Below are 19,330 nucleotides of genomic sequence, written 5' to 3' on the forward strand. Positions count from 1 at the left end.
CTCATCAGTGCAAACATAAGGTTGGCAACTGCGAGTAGAGCAAACAAATAGATAGCTTGGGAGTATGGTCCAAAGACCAGGATGTGTCATGTTTTCTCCTCTAGCCGTATTATCATGTTGATACAGTATATTTGTAAGATTATAAAGGACATATTATGGTATTTGAACTTTTTAATTGCTTGTAAAAACATTTTTGGGCCTCTGGAGTGGCTCCATAACTATCAACCATGACAAAGTAAATCTTTAAGGTGCAGCCTATTTCTGAAAATGTTTGTGAGCAAGCAATTCTTTAAATTTTGCCTAATTGTGACATCACATGTCTATTTACATGATCTACCTATGATTTACAGCTAGACTGGACACGGTCACCATTCGCATGCGATGGCAGTGCTACACTCAAAACGTAATTATGTCAAGAATAAAAAATATTAGGAGATCTGCACACTAATTGACAAGTGCAATCCAACTAACTGCTGCCTCCACGAGTAAATCTACAATAGATTTTAGTACTGTCTTAAGGGAGGCTCGCGAGCGCTCTGCAGTTGTCATGCATGGTATTGAAACCTGCACTCACATTCTGACACACCCCGCAATAGAGGGAGGCTCATTGGCTAAACTCTCCAAACAGGCAGTGTCTAAAGAGAGGGTCACAGACACGGCATTGCAATAGATAGGGGGAGGTCGGGGGTAGGATGCGTACCTCTCTTTCAAATTTCAGACTTGTCCTAGCTTTCAAAAACCTTTTAAAATATTTGTAACAAGCTAGAAGGTATTTGTGATAATTGGTTGTGCACACACGTGTAGAAAAACTGCTCTGAAATTAATTGCAAATATGTCTTGATGTATAAAAACTTTGATTGTTGAAGCATATCGCAGTATTCTAACACACCTGCTTCTTATCCCACTGCCCTTGAGATAAATGGTCACAGAGCATAGAATGCAGTAAGGTCATACAGAAATGGATATAGAAGAGCTGACACAGTAGAACTGCCTTATCTTTCAAATGAGATGGCTCTTCCAGGTGGACTTCAGTTGAAATTTGAGTGTAGAAGCAGATATTTTACAGACCCATGAGGTGCACAACATGCAGTAATTGTCTCTTAAGACATGTCATGCCTGAAATAATACATTGATGTCTAAAATCAATACTTGACCTCCCAAGGTCAGTGTGCCCTGCCCAGCCTGCCATTTGCTCTCGAACACATGGCAAAACCACTCACATTTTGAATGATTATGTTAACAAAGCAAACATTTACTCTCATTGCGTAATATTTGTATTTCTAGATTATGACTTATGTTTAATAGCAGATTGATGAAAGGGCAACCTACATGACAAACTCTTGAGAAACATGACCAGTATGATCTTAAAATTCAAAAGTGTTTGAAGGATGCAGGTTGTGGATGTCCAAAGAATTTTGGTCTTGAATTATGAATGATTTACACTGAACAAAAGGTGTCAACACTTTTGATTATACTCAGATTTGTCACGGAGCTCATAGATCTACAGCTTTTACAACGTTTATTTCTCTCAAATATTGTTCACAAATCTGTCTTAATTCGTGTTAGTGACCAGCTCTACTTCGCTGAGGTAATCTAACAGGTGTGCCAAATGAAGATGCTGATTAGACAGCATTATTATGCTCACTAGGTGACATTATTATTGCACAAGTGTGCCTGAGGCTATCCACAGTAAAATGCTTCTCTAGAATGTGCAGTTCTAATCTATTGTGGGATCTAGGGTCAGAAAACCAGTCCGTAACAGGTGTGACCACCGTTTACCTCACACACCGCAACTCATTCCCTGTGCAGTGAGTTGACCAGGTTGTTGATTTGTGGCTTGTGGAATGGTGTTCCACTACTATTCAGTGGCTGTGTGAAATTGCTGGATATTACTGGAACATGCTGTCCGATAAGCCATTCTAGTGCATCCCGAACATGCTCACTAGGTGACATGTCCGGTGAGTATGCTGCCATGGAAGAATATTTTTGGTTTCGAGGAATTGTGTTATGAACCTTGCAACAAGAGGGTGTGCATTACCATGCTGCAACATGAAGTTATGGTTGTGGATGAATGGCACACAAATAGGACATTGTATTCTGTGATTTAGAGGATTTCTGTCGTGAAAAAAAAGTTACTAGTCATAGAAACAAATCACAGCTCTCACTATGAAAAAGGTAAAATTGTTTACTTTAAATTACGGTATACAATAATTAAAAAAAATGTCTGGCCACAATGTTTTAAGTTACCCAAACATTTAATTTGTGCAAATACCAAAAAAATAATAATTTTAAACAAGCCCTGTTTGTGTGACAGAAAACAAAACATTCAAATGTGAACCTATCACTATGGCAAGCAAACTGAAAACTACAAATCCCAAACTTCTCATTTCCTGTATGAATGCAGTCCAGCCAATCAGTTTCCCTGGATTAACGCTAGCTATCTGGGGCACCGGGCCAGCACGTCTAGCCAGCTAGAAGTGCCACGACTTCACAGTAGTCCAGCGATTGCCCAGCGGAGTTAGGAGGAAGATATCTGGGAAAAAGCAACTAAGATAAACCGTTGCAAATACAGAGGAACCTCAAACCGCAATTGTTACGTCTTCAATTGTAAGATCTCGGAAATCCCTCAATTTTTCTTTGAGCCAAGCAGACAATCTCATCAATAGCGAGGTAAGTAGTGTGGGAATAGGAATATTCCGATTAAAGCCACGGAGAGAACTAGCTTGGCAAGCTACCTCCTGCTAAAACCAAATCTGCCTACTTGTAAACATAAACTTCATTGAAGTTATTTTGCGTGATTTGCGTTTCGTCTGCACATGTTATAACGTTTTGGCTGCAGTTCTCTTGACACGTCATTCTAAAAAGTTCGCGTCGCTAGCCAAGTTCATTGATTCCCACTGTTAGCTAACAGGCTACCGTGTAAATGAGCGATTAAATGCATATAACGCACGGGTAATTTCACAATTATACACTATATTTGTTTAGCCGCCTCTTTGACAGCTAGAGGTTGTTTTTAACGTCTCCTAGTATTGTCGTATTAGTTGGGGCAGTACAGTAGTTTAGGAATTCGCCTACATCGAATGAATATATGGAGGTTTTCTCAGAGTTGTAAACGGATGGAATTATGTTAAAACATGCTATAAAAGTATCATTTGGTAGGTGTGTGTGTGCGCGCATGAGTGTGTGCGTGCTCGCGCCTATGTGAAACGATCGGCTGCTCTGCAATGTACACGTATTGACTTTACTCGACGTCGACACCTTTTACCTGCGTGTTGTAAAGTTAATAAATGTATCCAAATTGAGCCTATTTTTGCAACATACAGCACATAAACTATCAAAATACTAATTTGTGGGGTGGAGGATGGGGTCGTTTAATCGTGTTGTATAATCGCTAAATCGCGATTTCCAGTGAATGTAGTGAATCTGTGTTATGCATTCCTTTGGGATTATGCCATTGGCGTCTTTCTTCAAAAGAGTGCAAATCTACAAGAAAAAGGGACTCTGAGAGGTACAGTCATCAGAAGAGTGTGAGCGCAGATGTCCTGATGTGTGACGTGACATTCTGAGAGCCTGTATAAACTTTTCCCTATCTTTGCCAGTTTTAAGACCTTCACACGAAAAGAGCCTCTGGACTCTGTGAGCCCACATTATAGTCTTGGTTTAACCATAAGAACATATGTGTAATTAATTTAAGATAAAAATCTTTCACTTTAATGCAGTCCTTCTCAAATAGTGGGGCGGGCCCCGTGTGTGTGTGGAGGGGGGGCGGGAGACATGCTTTTTTTTGCTTTTTGCTTTTTTTTTGCCATACTAGAATAAAGTGTAAATGCACATCGACCACAGTATGTGGCAGTGGCGCTCTTGTTCATTTATTTGTAATTTCAGGCAAATTGATGCACTTCATTTTTTTTTTCTGACATACTAAAAAATATGTTAACGTTGTTGTTTGTTTTAATTTGATCTACATTAATTTTTTTGTTTTCTTCAATGTTAATAAGAATACTATGTTATGCAGACGTGTACCTCCAACAATTTTATATACAAATGATACTATTTACAGTTGCGTTAGAGAATTGGGGGCACAATATGGTTTCTTCTTCTTGCGTAATAGAAAATCATTGAGAAGCACTGGTTTAATGTCACAAACTTGCAACTATTACTATACCAAGTACTGCGATTGGCTGGCAACCAATTCGGGGTGTCCCGCGCCTACTGCCCGAAGACAGCTGGGATAGGCTCCAGCACTCTCCACGACCCTTGTGAGGATAAACGGTGTAGAGAATGGATGGATGGACTATACCAAGTATAAGTATATTAAGTTTAGCACATTCCATATCCAATGTAGTATAAATAATAAAGATTAAGAAAAGGCCTAGATCCCATTTAGTTTAACCACTTATTTGGGGAGTTGGATTTTACCTGCTTATTGATTTTTGTAGCCTCAAGGCTAGAGTTTTTAAAAGTGCAGAACAGGGACATCTTGAGGCAGTTACAGGTATGAAGGGCTATGCGGGAAAATTATTCTCAATGAGTAGGCATGGGAAAAGTTAAAAAAAAAATCATTCTCATTCAAAAGGAAAACATTTTGATTTTGTTTATTTGAAGTTTTGCTTCCTTGTCTTAACACAACTTCTATCCAATTTTGGAAGATTCAAGAGAAAAATGTTTAAGTACAGTGCACCTAAAAGTCAAGCGCAAAACTGTTTTTACTTGGGGAAAAAAAAATCAGTTTCAGGTTTAAACTGTCACTGTTGTAAAACCATGATTAACTCTAAAGATTATTTTAAGTGACATTTCAACATGTTTGATCCCCATGTCCATGTAGTAATGATAATGCGTTACATCCATCGATTCCTTTTCTATAATATTCTTGTATTCAGTAGGGTTGTGAGTGAGCTGGAGCAAATCCCCAGTTGGCTTTGTCGCGTTAGACAGAGTACAGCCTGAACTGGTCTCCAGACAATCGCAAGGTAGGGACAAGCAACCACTGATGCTCACAAGTCTTCATTGAACCAAACATGTATGTTTGTGGACTGTGGGAGGAGGACAGAGTAGCAAGAGAAAATCGACGGTTGGAGTCGGCTTTGGCTAGGGCTAGCAACTAAAGTTAGCAGTCCTCACTAAGGATTGAAGTTCACTGTCTCTACAACCTCAGTCTTCATTCATTACACTTGCATATACGCATGGCTACTGAAGTTCAATTGGTGGCTCAACGATTTCGGGTTGATGTTAGCTATTTCATTAGAACATGTTGGAGTATTTGTGCGTTAATTGACAGAACCTTCTCGGCAAAATTTGAGATCCCCCTCATGCTGGTCATTTTTAAACTTTTGGATCCACTCGACAGGGGGATCGTCAGTATCCAGTGGTAACAGTTGTTTTTTGTTTTTCCCAACAGTGTAGACGTAACCTCAAATCATACACAAAACAATTCCCGGCCATAAATATAAAACAATAAAATGACCAAAAAATACAGTAAATACAGCTGTAACTCAGTGCGCTTCCTTGTGCCACTTAATGACAAACTCGTATGCATACCCTGAAAATCTCTTATGTCTGTACCAAACCAGTAGCCCTCTGCATTCAATTTTTGCTACACAAATCCATGTTGAAATATCTGTCTCTCTTGTTTTAGGTGAATTAACATTGAACAATGGATATCTATGACCCCCAGACCCTTGGTATGATGGTTTTTGGTGGATTCATGGTGATCTCTGCAGTTGGGATTATTCTTGTCTCTACCTTCTCTATGAAGGAGACCTCTTATGAAGAGGCACTGGCGAAACAGCGTAATGAGATAGGTAAGATACAGTCAGGTCGCACAGAGAAAAAGAAAAAGGACAAAACAGCTGATAAGAAGAACCGTGGAAAGAAGAAGGAAGAAAAGCCCAATGGAGTGATCCCAGAAGCTGAAAAAACAGATGAGACAAGTAAGGCTGAACTAGTCGCAAAGCCTCTTGCTGCACCAATTGTGGCTACTACTAATGTCTCTCAATCCATCTCTGAGGCAAAGCCAAATGCAACCTCTGCACCAGCACAGCCACAGCCCAAAGCGGTCAAACATTGCCCAAATCCTGCTGAGTCCTCACCTGTGCATTCGCCTAAAGACAAAAAGAAGAAGAAATCAGCAAAGATTGAACCAACCTCTGCTCAGCCTCCACTTGCAGTTGCCCCTGCACCAGGCAAACCCTCACCAGTTCCTACTTCAGTCCAGGCCATGGAACCTGCCAAGGCCAAAACAGTGGCTGCCTCTGCCCCAACCAAAGTAGCTCCTCCAACTTCTGCCAAGGCTTCCCCTGCTTCAACGTCAAGCAAAAATACTTCTAAGTCTGCTCCTCCCTTGGCTAAATCGGGTCCACCCTCTGCTAAATCTGCTCCTGTCTCTGATAAAATCTCATCCCAGTCCATCTCCACCTCGGGCAAGTCCGCACCAACCTCACCCAAGTCCGCCGCCCCGGCCAAGGACAAGTCCGCCGCCCCGGCCAAGGACAAGGCCGCCGCCCCGGCCAAGGACAAGGCCGCCGCCCCGGCCAAGGACAAGGCCGCCGCCCCGGCCAAGGACAAGGCCGCCGCCCCGGCCAAGGACAAGTCCGCCGCCCCGGCCAAGGACAAGTCCGCCGCCCCGGCCAAGGACAAGTCCGCCGCCCCGGCCAAGGACAAGTCCGCCGCCCCGGCCAAGGACAAGTCCGCCGCCCCGGCCAAGGACAAGTCCGCCGCCCCGGCCAAGGACAAGTCCGCCGCCCCGGCCAAGGACAAGGCCGCCGCCCCGGCCAAGGACAAGGCCGCCGCCCCGGCCAAGGACAAGGCCGCCGCCCCGGCCAAGGACAAGGCCGCCGCCCCGGCCAAGGACAAGGCCGCCGCCCCGGCCAAGGACAAGTCCGCCGCCAAGGACAAGTCCGCCGCCAAGGACAAGTCCGCCGCCCCGGCCAAGGACAAGTCCGCCGCCCCGGCCAAGGACAAGTCCGCCGCCCCGGCCAAGGACAAGTCCGCCGCCCCGGCCAAGGACAAGGCCGCCGCCCCGGCCAAGGACAAGGCCGCCGCCCCGGCCAAGGACAAGGCCGCCGCCCCGGCCAAGGACAAGGCCGCCGCCCCGGCCAAGGACAAGGCCGCCGCCCCGGCCAAGGACAAGTCCGCCGCCCCGGCCAAGGACAAGTCCGCCGCCCCGGCCAAGGACAAGTCCGCCGCCCCGGCCAAGGACAAGTCCGCCGCCCCGGCCAAGGACAAGTCCGCCGCCCCGGCCAAGGACAAGTCCGCCGCCCCGGCCAAGGACAAGTCCGCCGCCCCGGCCAAGGACAAGGCCGCCGCCCCGGCCAAGGACAAGGCCGCCGCCCCGGCCAAGGACAAGTCCGCCGCCCCGGCTAAGGACAAGCTAGCCGCTGCTCCAACCAAGTCCTCAGCAGTGCCCACAAAGTCCGCCCCACTACTTGAAGTTGTCACTAAAGACGTTCCCGTCATGGCCGTACCCCCAGTGGGGTCTATTGCACCAAAAGCCCAGGAGCCCAAGAAGAAGGCCTCCAAGAAAAAATCTGGGAGTGGTAAGTCGAGGAGGACGAGCAGTTTTGTTTCCCGTCCGGTGTAAAACATGACTCTTTGCAAAGTAGTCTTGTATATTTGACCATAGCTTCTGTTAGCCCATTACTTAAAGGTCCAATTCCATGATATTTTTCCCACTGTTTTACTTGTAACTTGTTTACATGAACACATTTATTTGGATTAAATGCCTGATTGGAATAAAACTGCTGGAATATTCTGACCCAATCAAGCCCATTCCGATCAAGATTTTATTCCGAACGAGAGAGGTAGGTTATGTCTATTTATCCGATTGGCATGCATGAAAGCACTTATTCCGACATTTCGTATCAAACAGTCTTTACTGCGCATGTCTGTGATGCGTGGAAGAAATGTACTTGTAAATGTAGCCTGTGACATGGTTTAAGTTTGACATGTTTACGTGGACAAAATTTCTTTTATCCGATCAGAGTTTGGATTAAAGTTCTGATCGGATGCACTGTTTCATGGACACAATCCAATTAGGATTTGCGTGTTCAAGCATCACACTTCGGAGCGGAAACAAATTATTTCGATATGCGGAGATTGACCAAATATACCGGAAGTAGTAGTAGTAGAAGAAGAAGCTGTAGCGACTTCCGTGTCACCAAAACATCGCTCCGTGCATTTCTACTTTAAAACGTTAGCGGTATTTCGCATATTTTTACCGTTGCGTCGAACTAACACTTCCTAATGGACCTGCAAATGTACAACACACTCTCATTCTTGAGAAGTAAAGCTCTGTCAGTACAGCTGGAGCTCTTGCTGTGGAAAGTGGTGCCAGCAGCACTGCTGGATTGGTTCTGACAAGTTCCTTGGGCTTGTCTTTGCCTGGTGCCACAATGGGCCATCATTTTTCCATCAACCAAAGTAGCAGCGACTTGAGACGATGTCAAGATTCCTTTAAACTGCCAACTGTGACTGTTGACATGTTTTTAAGTTCTGCCACTGTATTACTTTGTTTGAACTGTACACTTGTTCTCCTCTACAGTGGAAGCCGTGGATTCCGCTGACACGCCACTGTATCTCCCCTACAAGACGTTGGTGTCCACTATCAGCAGCATGGTGTTCAGTGAGAGAGAAGCTCACGGGCTCATTGAGATGTTGTCTGAGAAAGCTGGCATCATCCAGGACACCTGGCACATGGTATGGAACAAGGTATGGTACTTGGTGCTTGCACAGAGGACTACAAGCGTTGGTGTGCTTCTTGTGCATTTGCAGGCCACTCAGAAAGGAGACCCAATGACCATGCTCAAGAAACAATTGGAAGAGAAGGAGAAACAGCTCGGGGCTCAACAAGAGGACTCTTCTGCAGCAAAGAACCGTCTGAGAGATCTCACTAAGGTTAGAGCATCTCTTTCTCAAACCAAAATTTAGGTATATTGCCTGAATCCAGCTGCCGGAAATGCAAATCATATTTACACTCTTGGTGTTGATAATGTTATTTCAACTAGAGGACATTTGTCTTATTTTTGCTTTTTTAACACTGTGTATTGCGCTCTTGGTGTAATACTCCTAGTGTAATATTCCTAGATGTCTGTCACATGTACTTCAGAATTGTTATCATAGTTGTCCATAATGAAATTTTTCATGTACGTTTTGCTTAACACTTTAAAACCTGGACTGTTATAGTGTAAAATGCCTTATTCATTAATTTCATTACAATATGTATACAAAGTGTTTGAACATTATCAGGCCCAATTCACAGTCATCACCACATAACCCTGATGGAGATGATCCTGAAATTGAAAGAATGCTGTACAACCCTGTGCTCATTTGCACCTTGCAATTCTTTCTGTGCTGATCAGGAGCTGGCTGCCGAGAAGTCCAAGGTGGCCAATGTTGAGACTAGGCTGAGCTCCCAGCTAAGCAAGAGGGAGCAGGAAATGATTGCTTTGCAAGCTCGCATGCAGGCCAGCTACCAGGATCATGTAGCCCAAACCCAGAAGCTCAATGCCAAGGTATGGTAATATTCCTCCAATGTAGAGACAGGATTGGCATGTTTTAGCCTGCAATTCACATTAAAACCTTCTGCTAAGTAGTTTTGATAAATATAACCCAGTACGACACAACATCGTGTCTAACATGACTCATTACAAATAAAAATGTGATGTTTCTCTCTTAGATTGTCAGTCTGCAAGACCAAATAGAAAAGGGTCCCAATGCCCAGCTAGCCCGTCTTCAGCAAGAGAACTCTATTCTCCGTGATGCTCTCAACCAAGCAACCAGTCAGGCTGAGAGCAAGTAAGCCTTCCTTTAGTCAGGTTCCCATCGAGTGCATTGTCAACAGATCTTCCACTTTTTAAAAATCGTGTTTTGTCTGAAAATGCTCTACATGTACTTTATCCTGTCCCCAGACAAAATGCGGAGCTAGCCAAACTGCGTCAGGAATGCGCAAAGCTAACCAAGGAACTTGGAGAGAAGACTGAAATCGTGCATACTGATGAACACATGAGGAAAGGGTTGGAGGCTAAGATCTCTGCCACGGAGAAACAGCTCTCTTTGCTGCAGGTTAGATCATTGGCTATTTAATTTATTTTTCAACATCTGGTAAGATACAGGTGGCTGACTTTCAACAAGCCTAGACCTTTGTCTAATAATAAGGGAAGTAAATAACTCTGGTGTCACAGACTTGGTTGGAATGCACACAAAAATGCTGGAATGTGTCTTAAGCATATCAGAAAACATAAATGAAATGCGCCTCAAATTTTTTTTTTTCAAATGTATTTGCAGCTAAATACCGTTTTCTTTCATTTCATCATCCAAGTCCTTGTGTGGTTGGAATTTGACTTAAGAGAGGATCACGCATTTTAGTCTTTGCTCCCTCCTGCTGTTTGACCTGTGCCAATTGTTTTTGACATTGTCAGACCAACCATGCAGAGAGCCAGAAAGGGTTGCAGAGGAAATTAGAGGAGGTCTGTGAGGAGCTGAGAACTACACAAACTGCAAAAAGCAGCCTGCAGGACTCTCTGAAGAAGGCCCAGCAGGACACGAGCACACTCTCAGGTCAAGAAAGAATCAAATGAATGAAGAGATTTGTATTTTGTTTTATTATAACTATGTATGCATCATAGAACATAATTGCCGTTTGAATGGCCTCTACTGACAATGCTGATCCTCTTTGTAGAGTTTCAGGTGCGAATGGGAAATCTTGAGGCTCAGGTCAAGGAGCGCGTTGCTCAGGTCGATGCTCTCACTGCTCAGCTGGAGGGAACACAGGTTGAGAAACAACAGCTCGTACAACAGTTGGCATCCATTAACTCCTTGCTGGAGGCCAGTCAGAGTAAAAATGAACAGGCGAGTTTTTCTTTTGTCAACTTGACTTTCCTGATTATTGACCACCCTACCCCATTTAACATGGCATTTTTTTACTTGGCAGATAAATGCTGAGGAGCTGCAGAAATTAAAGCGCAGGTACATGTTTATTTTTAACATATTTAGTTTGACCAAGAACAATTTTTGTCAATGGCAGAGTTTTGTTGTGGCTCTGAATCAAAACAGTCGTCAGTTGTCATATGTCCTCTTTAATTGACATGTTTTTTCAAGTATTTACAATAAATGACACAGTTGCTAATATAACCATAACATTTGTAATACTTTAGAACATTGTCCTAATATGTCTGAATCAAACTGTACATGCCCTGTGCAGCCTGCAGGAGAAGGATGACCAGTTAAACACTCTTCAGGAGGAACTGAAGCAATTTCAGATAAAAAAGGAGGCAGCGGTAAGTGTTGCAAACACGTCAAATCCATTTTATTTCTGTAGCATAAGAACACAACAGAAGTTAGTTGTCTTAAAGCACTTCAAAGAAGAACAGAATCAGGGAGCAACAGCCACTAAATTTTACATTCTGATCAAATGTGATCTGTCTAAATCGTGTCATTTACACAACAGAAGTGTTGAGTTGATTAAAATCTGTGACTTGTGAACGGCCTGGCAAATCACAAATTGTTCTTCTTACAGGAGAACACCATTTCTGAGCTTGAACAGAAACATAAGAGGTATGTTACAGGTTGACTTGCGATTGTGTTCACTTGGCCCCCTTTTGTTTAGTTTGTTTACGTTTACGGTCCAATTGTTTTGACATGAGCTCTGTCCCTTTTAGTGAGGATGCCAGCCTCATCTCCTCACTTCAAGAGGAACTTAAAAACCTCAAAGAGATGGTACAAGTAAAAGACACTGCAGTCAGTACACTTCACTGCCTTCCTTGTAGATCAACAAAGGATCCTTTTGGCTTATTTTCATGCCCCTTTCTTTTGCAGCAATCAGATGTCTCTGCAGAACAGATAAAAAGCAGGTAAATAGCAGCGTCGATTCAAAAATCTGCATTCCACTTTTGGGGTCTGAGATTTAAGTTTATCTTTTATGGCTGTGTTTAGTCTGACAGAGAAGGAGGCCCTTGTCACGTCACTACAAGAGCAGCTGAAGGAGTCGAAGCAAAATGAAGTGAGCATTTCTGGAAGTCTTATCGAGAACACGTTGCATCCCTAGCGCTTTGCTGATGATATTACCCAATTTCAGGTTGCAATGATCCAGCTAAAAGCTTTCCAAAGTGAAGCCAAAGAATCTCTCCAAAAACTCTTCCCGCTTGTACCCCTAGAAACACAACAGGTTTGGAAACTGTCCCGAAAGCCTTTTACCGAATATGTTTATAATTCTCACTATAGTGTTCCTTTAAAAGCCTGCTTATGCCTACTTTTTTTTTCTGTGCACCTTAGCCAAATTGGTTGGAGGGTTTTACGATGAAAGCTCAGGACGTTCTTAAACGGCACAGCCCACAATCCCAGTCAAGTCAAGAGTCGCCTGTAAGCCGTCATCTTTTCGCTGTCTCACATACTGACTGCACACGATTTCCTATGTCACAAGTGGATTTGTTTCAGGAGCTGCTTGAAAAGCTGAAGGAGGCTGAGGAGAACCACACTACCCTGCAAGCAGAATGTGAACAGTACAGGACAGTTTTAGCTGAAACGGTAAAGGAATGATTGTAGTATGTACACAAATGCCTGAAAAGTGAAACGAACTGAGTGTGTCATTGCAGGCTCCGTTTACATTTACTGTTTTGTCTATCTTTTTTTCTTCCGCTGCAGGAAGGAATGCTGAAACATCTGCAGAAGAGTGTGGAGGAAGAGGAGTTGGTGTGGAAGTCTAAAATGATGAGCTCCGAGGGGCAACTGAAAGCTGTAAGTAATATTGACCTGGCTGAGATCTTTTTAAGTAGCTGCCACACTTAAATCCCTCCATGCTTTTTCTCAAACATACTGTATCTCTTTTGTCACCAGGCTTTGGAGGAAGTACAAAAGCTGGAGTCAGAAAATCAAAGTATAAAGCAGGTTGGCTGGTGCCCCCTCGCCCCACAAACTTCCATTTTAAGAATTCAAATGTTTGAACGCCCTTCTGTGTGAAACTGCTTGTGCCTTGCAGTTGAAAGAGCAGATGATGCTTCTGGAAGCACAGCTGGAGAAGCAGTCAGAAAACCATTGCCTAGCTGAGGAGATGGAACAGGTAGAGTTTCAGGAAACATAAGAAAAAGCTTCTCGAGTAAAACGTCTTCATGCATAACACGATGTGTTCTGTGGCTCTGTGTTCAGCTAAGACTGCAGCTGTCAGGCAGTCAGAACCAGCTGGACTTGGCCCACAAGGAGGTCCAGGCGCACAAGGAGGAGCTTGCTAAGGTTTTTTTTTTTTCCCCTTTCTCATCCCCAACTTTCCCACCTGGAATTGTATTTTTTCATTTAGGGTGTGTTCACGTTTGAAAATCAGAAAATTGATATGGTTAGGTTTTGCATTACACATTTGATCCTGGTTTATTTGGCATTTATGCTGACATTTTTAGCCCCTTTCCCACAGTTTTCTGCCTTCGGAGATGGTATCAGAGTTGTGCTTCCCAACCTTTTATTGAGCCAGTGTATATATTTTCCATGAGAAAAGCTTGCTAAAAATTCACAAAGAGGACACAACTTTCTTCATAAGTTTACATACCCTGGCAGATTTTGTGAGCTATTGTCAATTTTGAGGACTGGTCATGTGGGAAAACTCTTATTTTGGGATAGTGGTCCACTGAAGCCATTCAGCAATTTAGGGCTGGGCAATAATTCAATATGTATCGTGATATACACATGATCGATATCAATAGAAAATGCCTTTGATAAAATGTTGGATCTGAAAAAAATCTAAAAGCAAACCCGCATGTACACGCGGAGCGAGAGATTGGCGTAACTTTGTTCCAATAAATGACCAGTCAACTCAGTACAATAAAATGATATTATGCATGCTGCTAACCCGATTAAACACTTCCGGATGGAGACGTGGTGTACAAGTTAAGGAGTTCCTGCTTTGACATGCTAGCGCCAGTGTTAGCCATGTCCGAATAAGGCAAGTAAAATTTGAAAGGACTATGGCAATTATGAGTCCACTAAAAAGATCAAGTAGTCTCAAAACGGTTGCTGGATGCTGTGAAAACACGCCAGAGAGGCAATATCCTTTCGTTTTGCCGGGTTCAGTGTAAAAGGCGCAAGCAGATCTGATGCTGTGATTTTGTGACATCTCTCTGTAAAAGGGGCTTTTAACACCAGACCAAAAATTTCTCCAGTAAAAAGCACCTGGATGGAGATCAACCACCATGGTTTAGGTGATGGTATCAATTTGAACTTTAAGAAATCACTCCACAGTTTTGTTTTGTTTTTCTAACGTGAACTAAACCTGTCAAGTATGAACACACCCTTGTTGAAACGTCTCCTTAAAGGAAATGTGTGATTGCCAAAGTCTTAATTTGTAATTTATTTATTCAAAAGGGACAGTGCATATTAATGAACATTTACATGTAAATATGCCAGAATTAGCCAACGGCTTCTTTCCATCTGCAGTCCCTAGCAGGTCAAAAGAAGTAACATTACAATAACAACACCAATAAAGAGAAGGACAGAAAGAAATCAGCACATAAAACTGACACATTAGTGACGTGTCAGTGTTAGCCACTTTTTTAGGTTGACTTTAAAAGTGCTTAAAGTGGTGCAGTTTGTTATTTGAATAGAGATCTCATTCCAGAGAATCCAGACCACAGTACCTTTTAACTGATAAAACCTGATTACTGAAAGTAGTTTGTCTATGTAGTACTGCACAGTCACCTCTAGTGAAGACTCTGGTTCTTTTCCCACTGATGCCGGATCTTAACATTATAAACTCACTCAAAAGTGGGGGCGCAAGTCCATGCAAAATCTTTGCAGACTAGTTTAAACTTTTTAAAATGATCAAAACTTAAAATATTATGTTTCTAGAGAATAGGGCAGTGATGGGTGGAAAATGATTTTCTATCCAATGCTTTCACAGCTTTTTTGAAGAGAGATTCTATTGGTTTTAGTGTACTTAAAACTGTTAGTGACCAGTTAGTCATGCAATATTCAATGTGAGAAAAGATCATACAATGAAGAAACATTTGAGCAATCCTGTCTGGGAACAACGATCTTATTTGTCTGAAATAATTCAGATTTAAATTTACAATTCCACATACGTTTTTAACATGCTTTTGTGTCACTCGTGTGTAAGAGAAGCGGTGTCGCAGTTGGATGTTGTGTAGCGTGAACTTAATGTGTTATGTGTGACTGGCAACAACTTCCCATTTCAGGTCAGAGAGCAGCTGAGCCAAGTCGCATTGAGCGACCAGCGAGAACAGAACGGTCCCACAGAGGCTCAGCCTAGTCAGGTCAGGGTGCAGCCGTCATAGGGCACCCTTGGGGCACTTCTTGTCAGAGCGTGCATGACAGTAACTCACACCAACGTTACTTTTCATTCAGGCTAATAGTGAAATTGGAGTCACTTAGGAATGTCCTTATTCTTGATTGAAAAGCAGATGGTAAACGAATACAAAATGGTCTACTCCAGACAAGGGCTTTCCTTTAAAATAATGAAAACGCACAATTGTATACACTGGCTACCTGAAATTAGGGATATTCAGCTTTTGGGATTTTTGTGGATAAAATGCCCTACTACCTGTACAGGTGAACTTTTGCTTAACCTGCTGATGACACTCTGTGACATTCTAAGCCCGTGGCCACTTTGGTCCTAATACATCCCGTTCGAAGCCTCGCAAAGGTGAGGTGCTGGTGATTGATTGGTAGCCATCTTCTTGGTCTCACGTCAAAATGTGAACCACATGATAAGGAGGACTGTTAAAATACCAATTCTAAATGAACCCGGAAATTTATTGGCCCAGACATAAATAAAACACGTTGGGAACTTTGCCATTCGGCTCCTTGTTTGAGAGCTTGGCTATGCAAAAAGTGCAGTGTTTACATGTAAAGGCCGTTCTGCATTTTAATTTCAAAATTTTTTGGAAATTTTACCCAGAAACCAAATATCCCTAACATTATCTTAGTTTATACAACGGTGTTTTTTCATGGAAAATATGAAAAAGTAGTCTTGCTGACCCCAAATATTTCAACGGTAATGTCTATTTAAAACAAAAAAAACAAACAAACAAACAAAACATGAGTGTTGTGTCCAATCTGTCCAGTTCTGCTCTGACACTCCCAAGTCTGTATGCTAACATTTGTCGGTTGGTTTTAATGTGCGCTCACAACTAACCACTCGCCTCTTTATGGCATGCAAGCTTTCTCTCCATTTGTTTGTTTAAATGACTCTGAGTAGCATTGTTTGACTAGAACCTTTCGCCTAACGACAACTTCCAGGTGGAGCAGCTTTTGTGACGAATGTGTGGTGCTAGACTGCTAGTTTGGCACAAGAATGTTTGCTGACACCCACACACATCTATATTGAAGATGTCTGCGTGTCACCAGGTTTTGTCCAAGTTGAATCAGACAACTGAGAAGCTGCAAGGGGAGTCAGCTGCAAGACAGCAGCTGTCGGAAGATTTTCAGCAGGTACAAGACAGTCCGTTTATGCCTCGCTCTCATGAGTTATCTTTTTTTTTTTTTTTTTTTTTTTTTTTTTTCAAATATATATGGAGGTCCTCGTTTGCCTGAGTCCGGTTTGGTGCAATTAAGAAACTCAATTAGTAGCTCCTATTTCTATTTTGTATCGACACTTCTCAGATACTTTACAATGTTTAGAAGGACTTGTGCTAACAAACGGTGTCGCTGTTGCTGTCCTCGCGTTTCCAAAATCATTGCTCTTCAGAAAACAACTTCTTGCTTGAATTATCAAACACTGCATTATCCAGGCTAGGATTACACCTTGGTATTGTATACTCTTGTGCACTGACATCTCAACAACACAGTCAGCATCACCCCAAAATCATGTTCAGTCGCTAATTTACTATGCTTTAATTGATTAAAATGGTGTGGTAGGACACATCACCAGCTGTCCAAAGGGACATAAAAAGTGATGCAGTAAATAGAACAATGAGCGGACTAATCTGTGTAACCGACCGAAATGAATCTGTACACACTTACCTTCGTGGCTGACATGCTTCCTTCTGTATCGAAGTATTAAAACAAAGATTTTTTAACAAAACAGGCTTTTATCAAATGTATTTAACCTATTTTCACTGTGTCTTAAAATAATAAAAAGAATATCGAGGCTTTCACTCTCAAGATGTCACAATGCTGCATGGAGGAAAAACAGTTTTATGACACTACTCAGAGACAGCTAATTGGCCAAAAGAGTCACTAATAGAGTGGTTCTTAAGTTATTTAAAAAAAATAATAATAATAATTAATAATGCATGAAAATAACTGACAACGTAAGGAACAAACCAATCGTATCCCTTTGTGAAAGAAATCTGTTAAATTGAGGTAACAAAAGTATAAATTGTTGGGAATGTGAGAATGACGAAGTTACGAGCTGCGGGCGGCCAATTTTGCTAACCTCTGTGTGTTTTGGCAACTTGTAGGCCCAGGCAACCATCACAGAACTTCAAGCTCAACTGGATCTTTTGAAGGATTCAGCAGAGTCGCAGCAAGGTGACTCAGAAGATGTTGCTCAGCTAAAGGTGTGGTCGTAATCCAGGTTCTAACAATACAGATTGTTCTTTTGACTTTGTCTGTAGCATCTAATTTGTTTTACGAGTTTGCTTTAAAATCCTATGTTGTGTTTTTTTTTTTTCTTTTTATAAAGTTTTTAATCTGCCATTTAGCCACTGAAATGTACATTGCTGACACACAGCCACTGCTTTGGTTTGAGGGAGTGGACGGTTGCATCACTGGCTTGACCAAATTGAATAACCAGTAGAATGATGCCGTGAAATATAATATCAGGGAAAACAAATGTATTTGAGTCATGTACAGGTATATTTGTCAAACTATCAATTTTGTCCAGATCATGCTGGACACCTCTGTCAGTTGAACTCAATTCAAACACAATGTGATTAGATGTGATGATTTTTTTTTTTTTTTTTTGCCTCATTAAATGTCAAGAATGACTTAAATTGTTTCTTAGAAACTTTTGGTCATTTGTTATGTTTTTTTTTTTTTTTGCCATTGGAAGTGGCAGGGAAAGAAGAGTCTGACGCTGCTCTTTGAGGAGTGGTGATGTGCCAAACTAGCCAGCAGAGGGTAGCAGTGTATCAGCAGACCTCAATGACGACTTTCAGTCAGACAGTTTGAAACAGACTCGAACTAGGAATATATACAGAATGTAAAAAAATTAACAGTATGTGTTGCTTGTTTAAAATGTTATCTGATTGCGTGATTCCATCCCTGAAGTCATTCTTTGATTTTGCAAAAAAGCCAAAGAAAAGTGAAACCGCTCTGCGGCGATCTCTTACTAGAGGTTCAAGCTCAGAAGTTGTGTGAGCTCAGAGGCACATTTGTCCTGAAAATGTGGGTTGGATTCATAATTGCACTACCTCGGCAGCATTTGACTTTCGAATTTCTACTATAGCAGTAGTTTGCCTCTGCTCTTGCTACAGGAACGTCTGGAGAAGGAGAAGAAGTTGTCCAGAGACCTGGGGCAGGCAGCCTCCAAACTCCAGCAACTTCTCAAAACCGCACAGGAGCAGCTGAGTAAAGAGCGAGAGACGGTGGTAACACTACAGGGACACCTAGACGGCAAGGTGAGCTCACACGGACACATTTTTACAGTACATGCGAGGACGCTCGGCTTAGTGTGATTCAATCTTGCCCCTTTCTCTTCTTTCTCAAGGGAGAATATGTGGAATTAAAGGAGGGAACGTCCGTCTGAGAAGCTCACTGTGTGGACATCAAACCAAATATGCCTTATGATTATCATAGTTATGCATTCCAAAACTATTTCTTTATTGTACTGTAGTTTTTTTTTTTTTTTTTTTGCAATGCTAGTAATCAAATATTTGATATAAGCATTTCAAAGTATTGGAGGAAATCATGCTGCAATCTTGACTGAAAACTCACATTCCATCAACAATTCTGGCTATGTCAGAACATGCGTATCCCCTGCCTTTTAGTCCAAATATTTGCTCATGGTTCAGTGTTAAAAGGGAAACCGAGTGTACGTTAAACGTACATCAACCTGTGCAATTATTTTGTATGTTTTTCTTTATGTGCTTACTGGTGGTGACACTTCAGTGACAGTACAAGTGCTTTTGGCCTGCTTCTCTCCAAAGCGGGCCACCAACTTACGTTGAATTTGTATGAATGAATAAACTACAGTGTAACTATGTAACTGCCTGTGTTATTGTTCAGGCTGGTGAGTATTGTAAGAAGTTTTCCTCAATTAAGGTTGTAATATTTGAACAAAAAGTATTAATTTTAATCACAAAATTCTAAGATGCAGGTGGTGGTTATCAATAGAGATTTCTAATTTTCTAATTACTGCCAGCGTCAGTCACGTAGCAGCACAACGTAATCC

At 42.2% G+C, this 19,330-nt stretch overlaps 1 protein-coding gene across 5 annotated transcripts; it reads left to right on the forward strand.

The window, feature by feature from the left end:
- The first annotated feature begins 1,639 nt into the window (after window positions 1-1,639).
- rrbp1a (ribosome binding protein 1a) lies at window positions 1,640-19,144 on the forward strand. 5 transcript variants are annotated; one of them, XM_086044444.1, is made up of 27 exons: window positions 1,640-1,762; window positions 5,636-7,535; window positions 8,540-8,694; window positions 8,770-8,892; window positions 9,357-9,509; window positions 9,674-9,792; window positions 9,906-10,059; window positions 10,416-10,554; window positions 10,676-10,845; window positions 10,928-10,962; window positions 11,198-11,273; window positions 11,513-11,550; window positions 11,655-11,733; window positions 11,812-11,846; window positions 11,929-11,995; window positions 12,071-12,160; window positions 12,268-12,354; window positions 12,430-12,519; window positions 12,637-12,729; window positions 12,829-12,879; window positions 12,971-13,051; window positions 13,138-13,221; window positions 15,171-15,248; window positions 16,342-16,425; window positions 17,397-17,495; window positions 18,414-18,557; window positions 18,647-19,144. In XM_086044444.1, exons 2-27 carry the CDS (start codon window positions 5,654-5,656, stop codon window positions 18,683-18,685), a joined length of 4,245 nt encoding a protein of 1,414 aa, XP_085900570.1. In that variant the 5' UTR covers window positions 1,640-1,762; window positions 5,636-5,653; the 3' UTR covers window positions 18,686-19,144. The 5 variants fall into 5 exon arrangements, with proteins under 5 accessions (XP_085900570.1, XP_085900571.1, XP_085900569.1 ...); XM_086044445.1 differs by lacking the exon at window positions 1,640-1,762 and adding an exon at window positions 1,791-1,958; XM_086044443.1 differs by lacking the exon at window positions 1,640-1,762 and adding an exon at window positions 2,439-2,670.
- The last annotated feature ends 186 nt before the right edge of the window (window positions 19,145-19,330 follow it).

The sequence above is a fragment of the Filicampus tigris genome, chromosome 11 (assembly GCF_054856515.1).
Source record: "Filicampus tigris isolate MCC_2025a chromosome 11, RoL_Ftig_1.0, whole genome shotgun sequence".
Lineage (NCBI taxonomy): Eukaryota > Metazoa > Chordata > Actinopteri > Syngnathiformes > Syngnathidae > Filicampus > Filicampus tigris.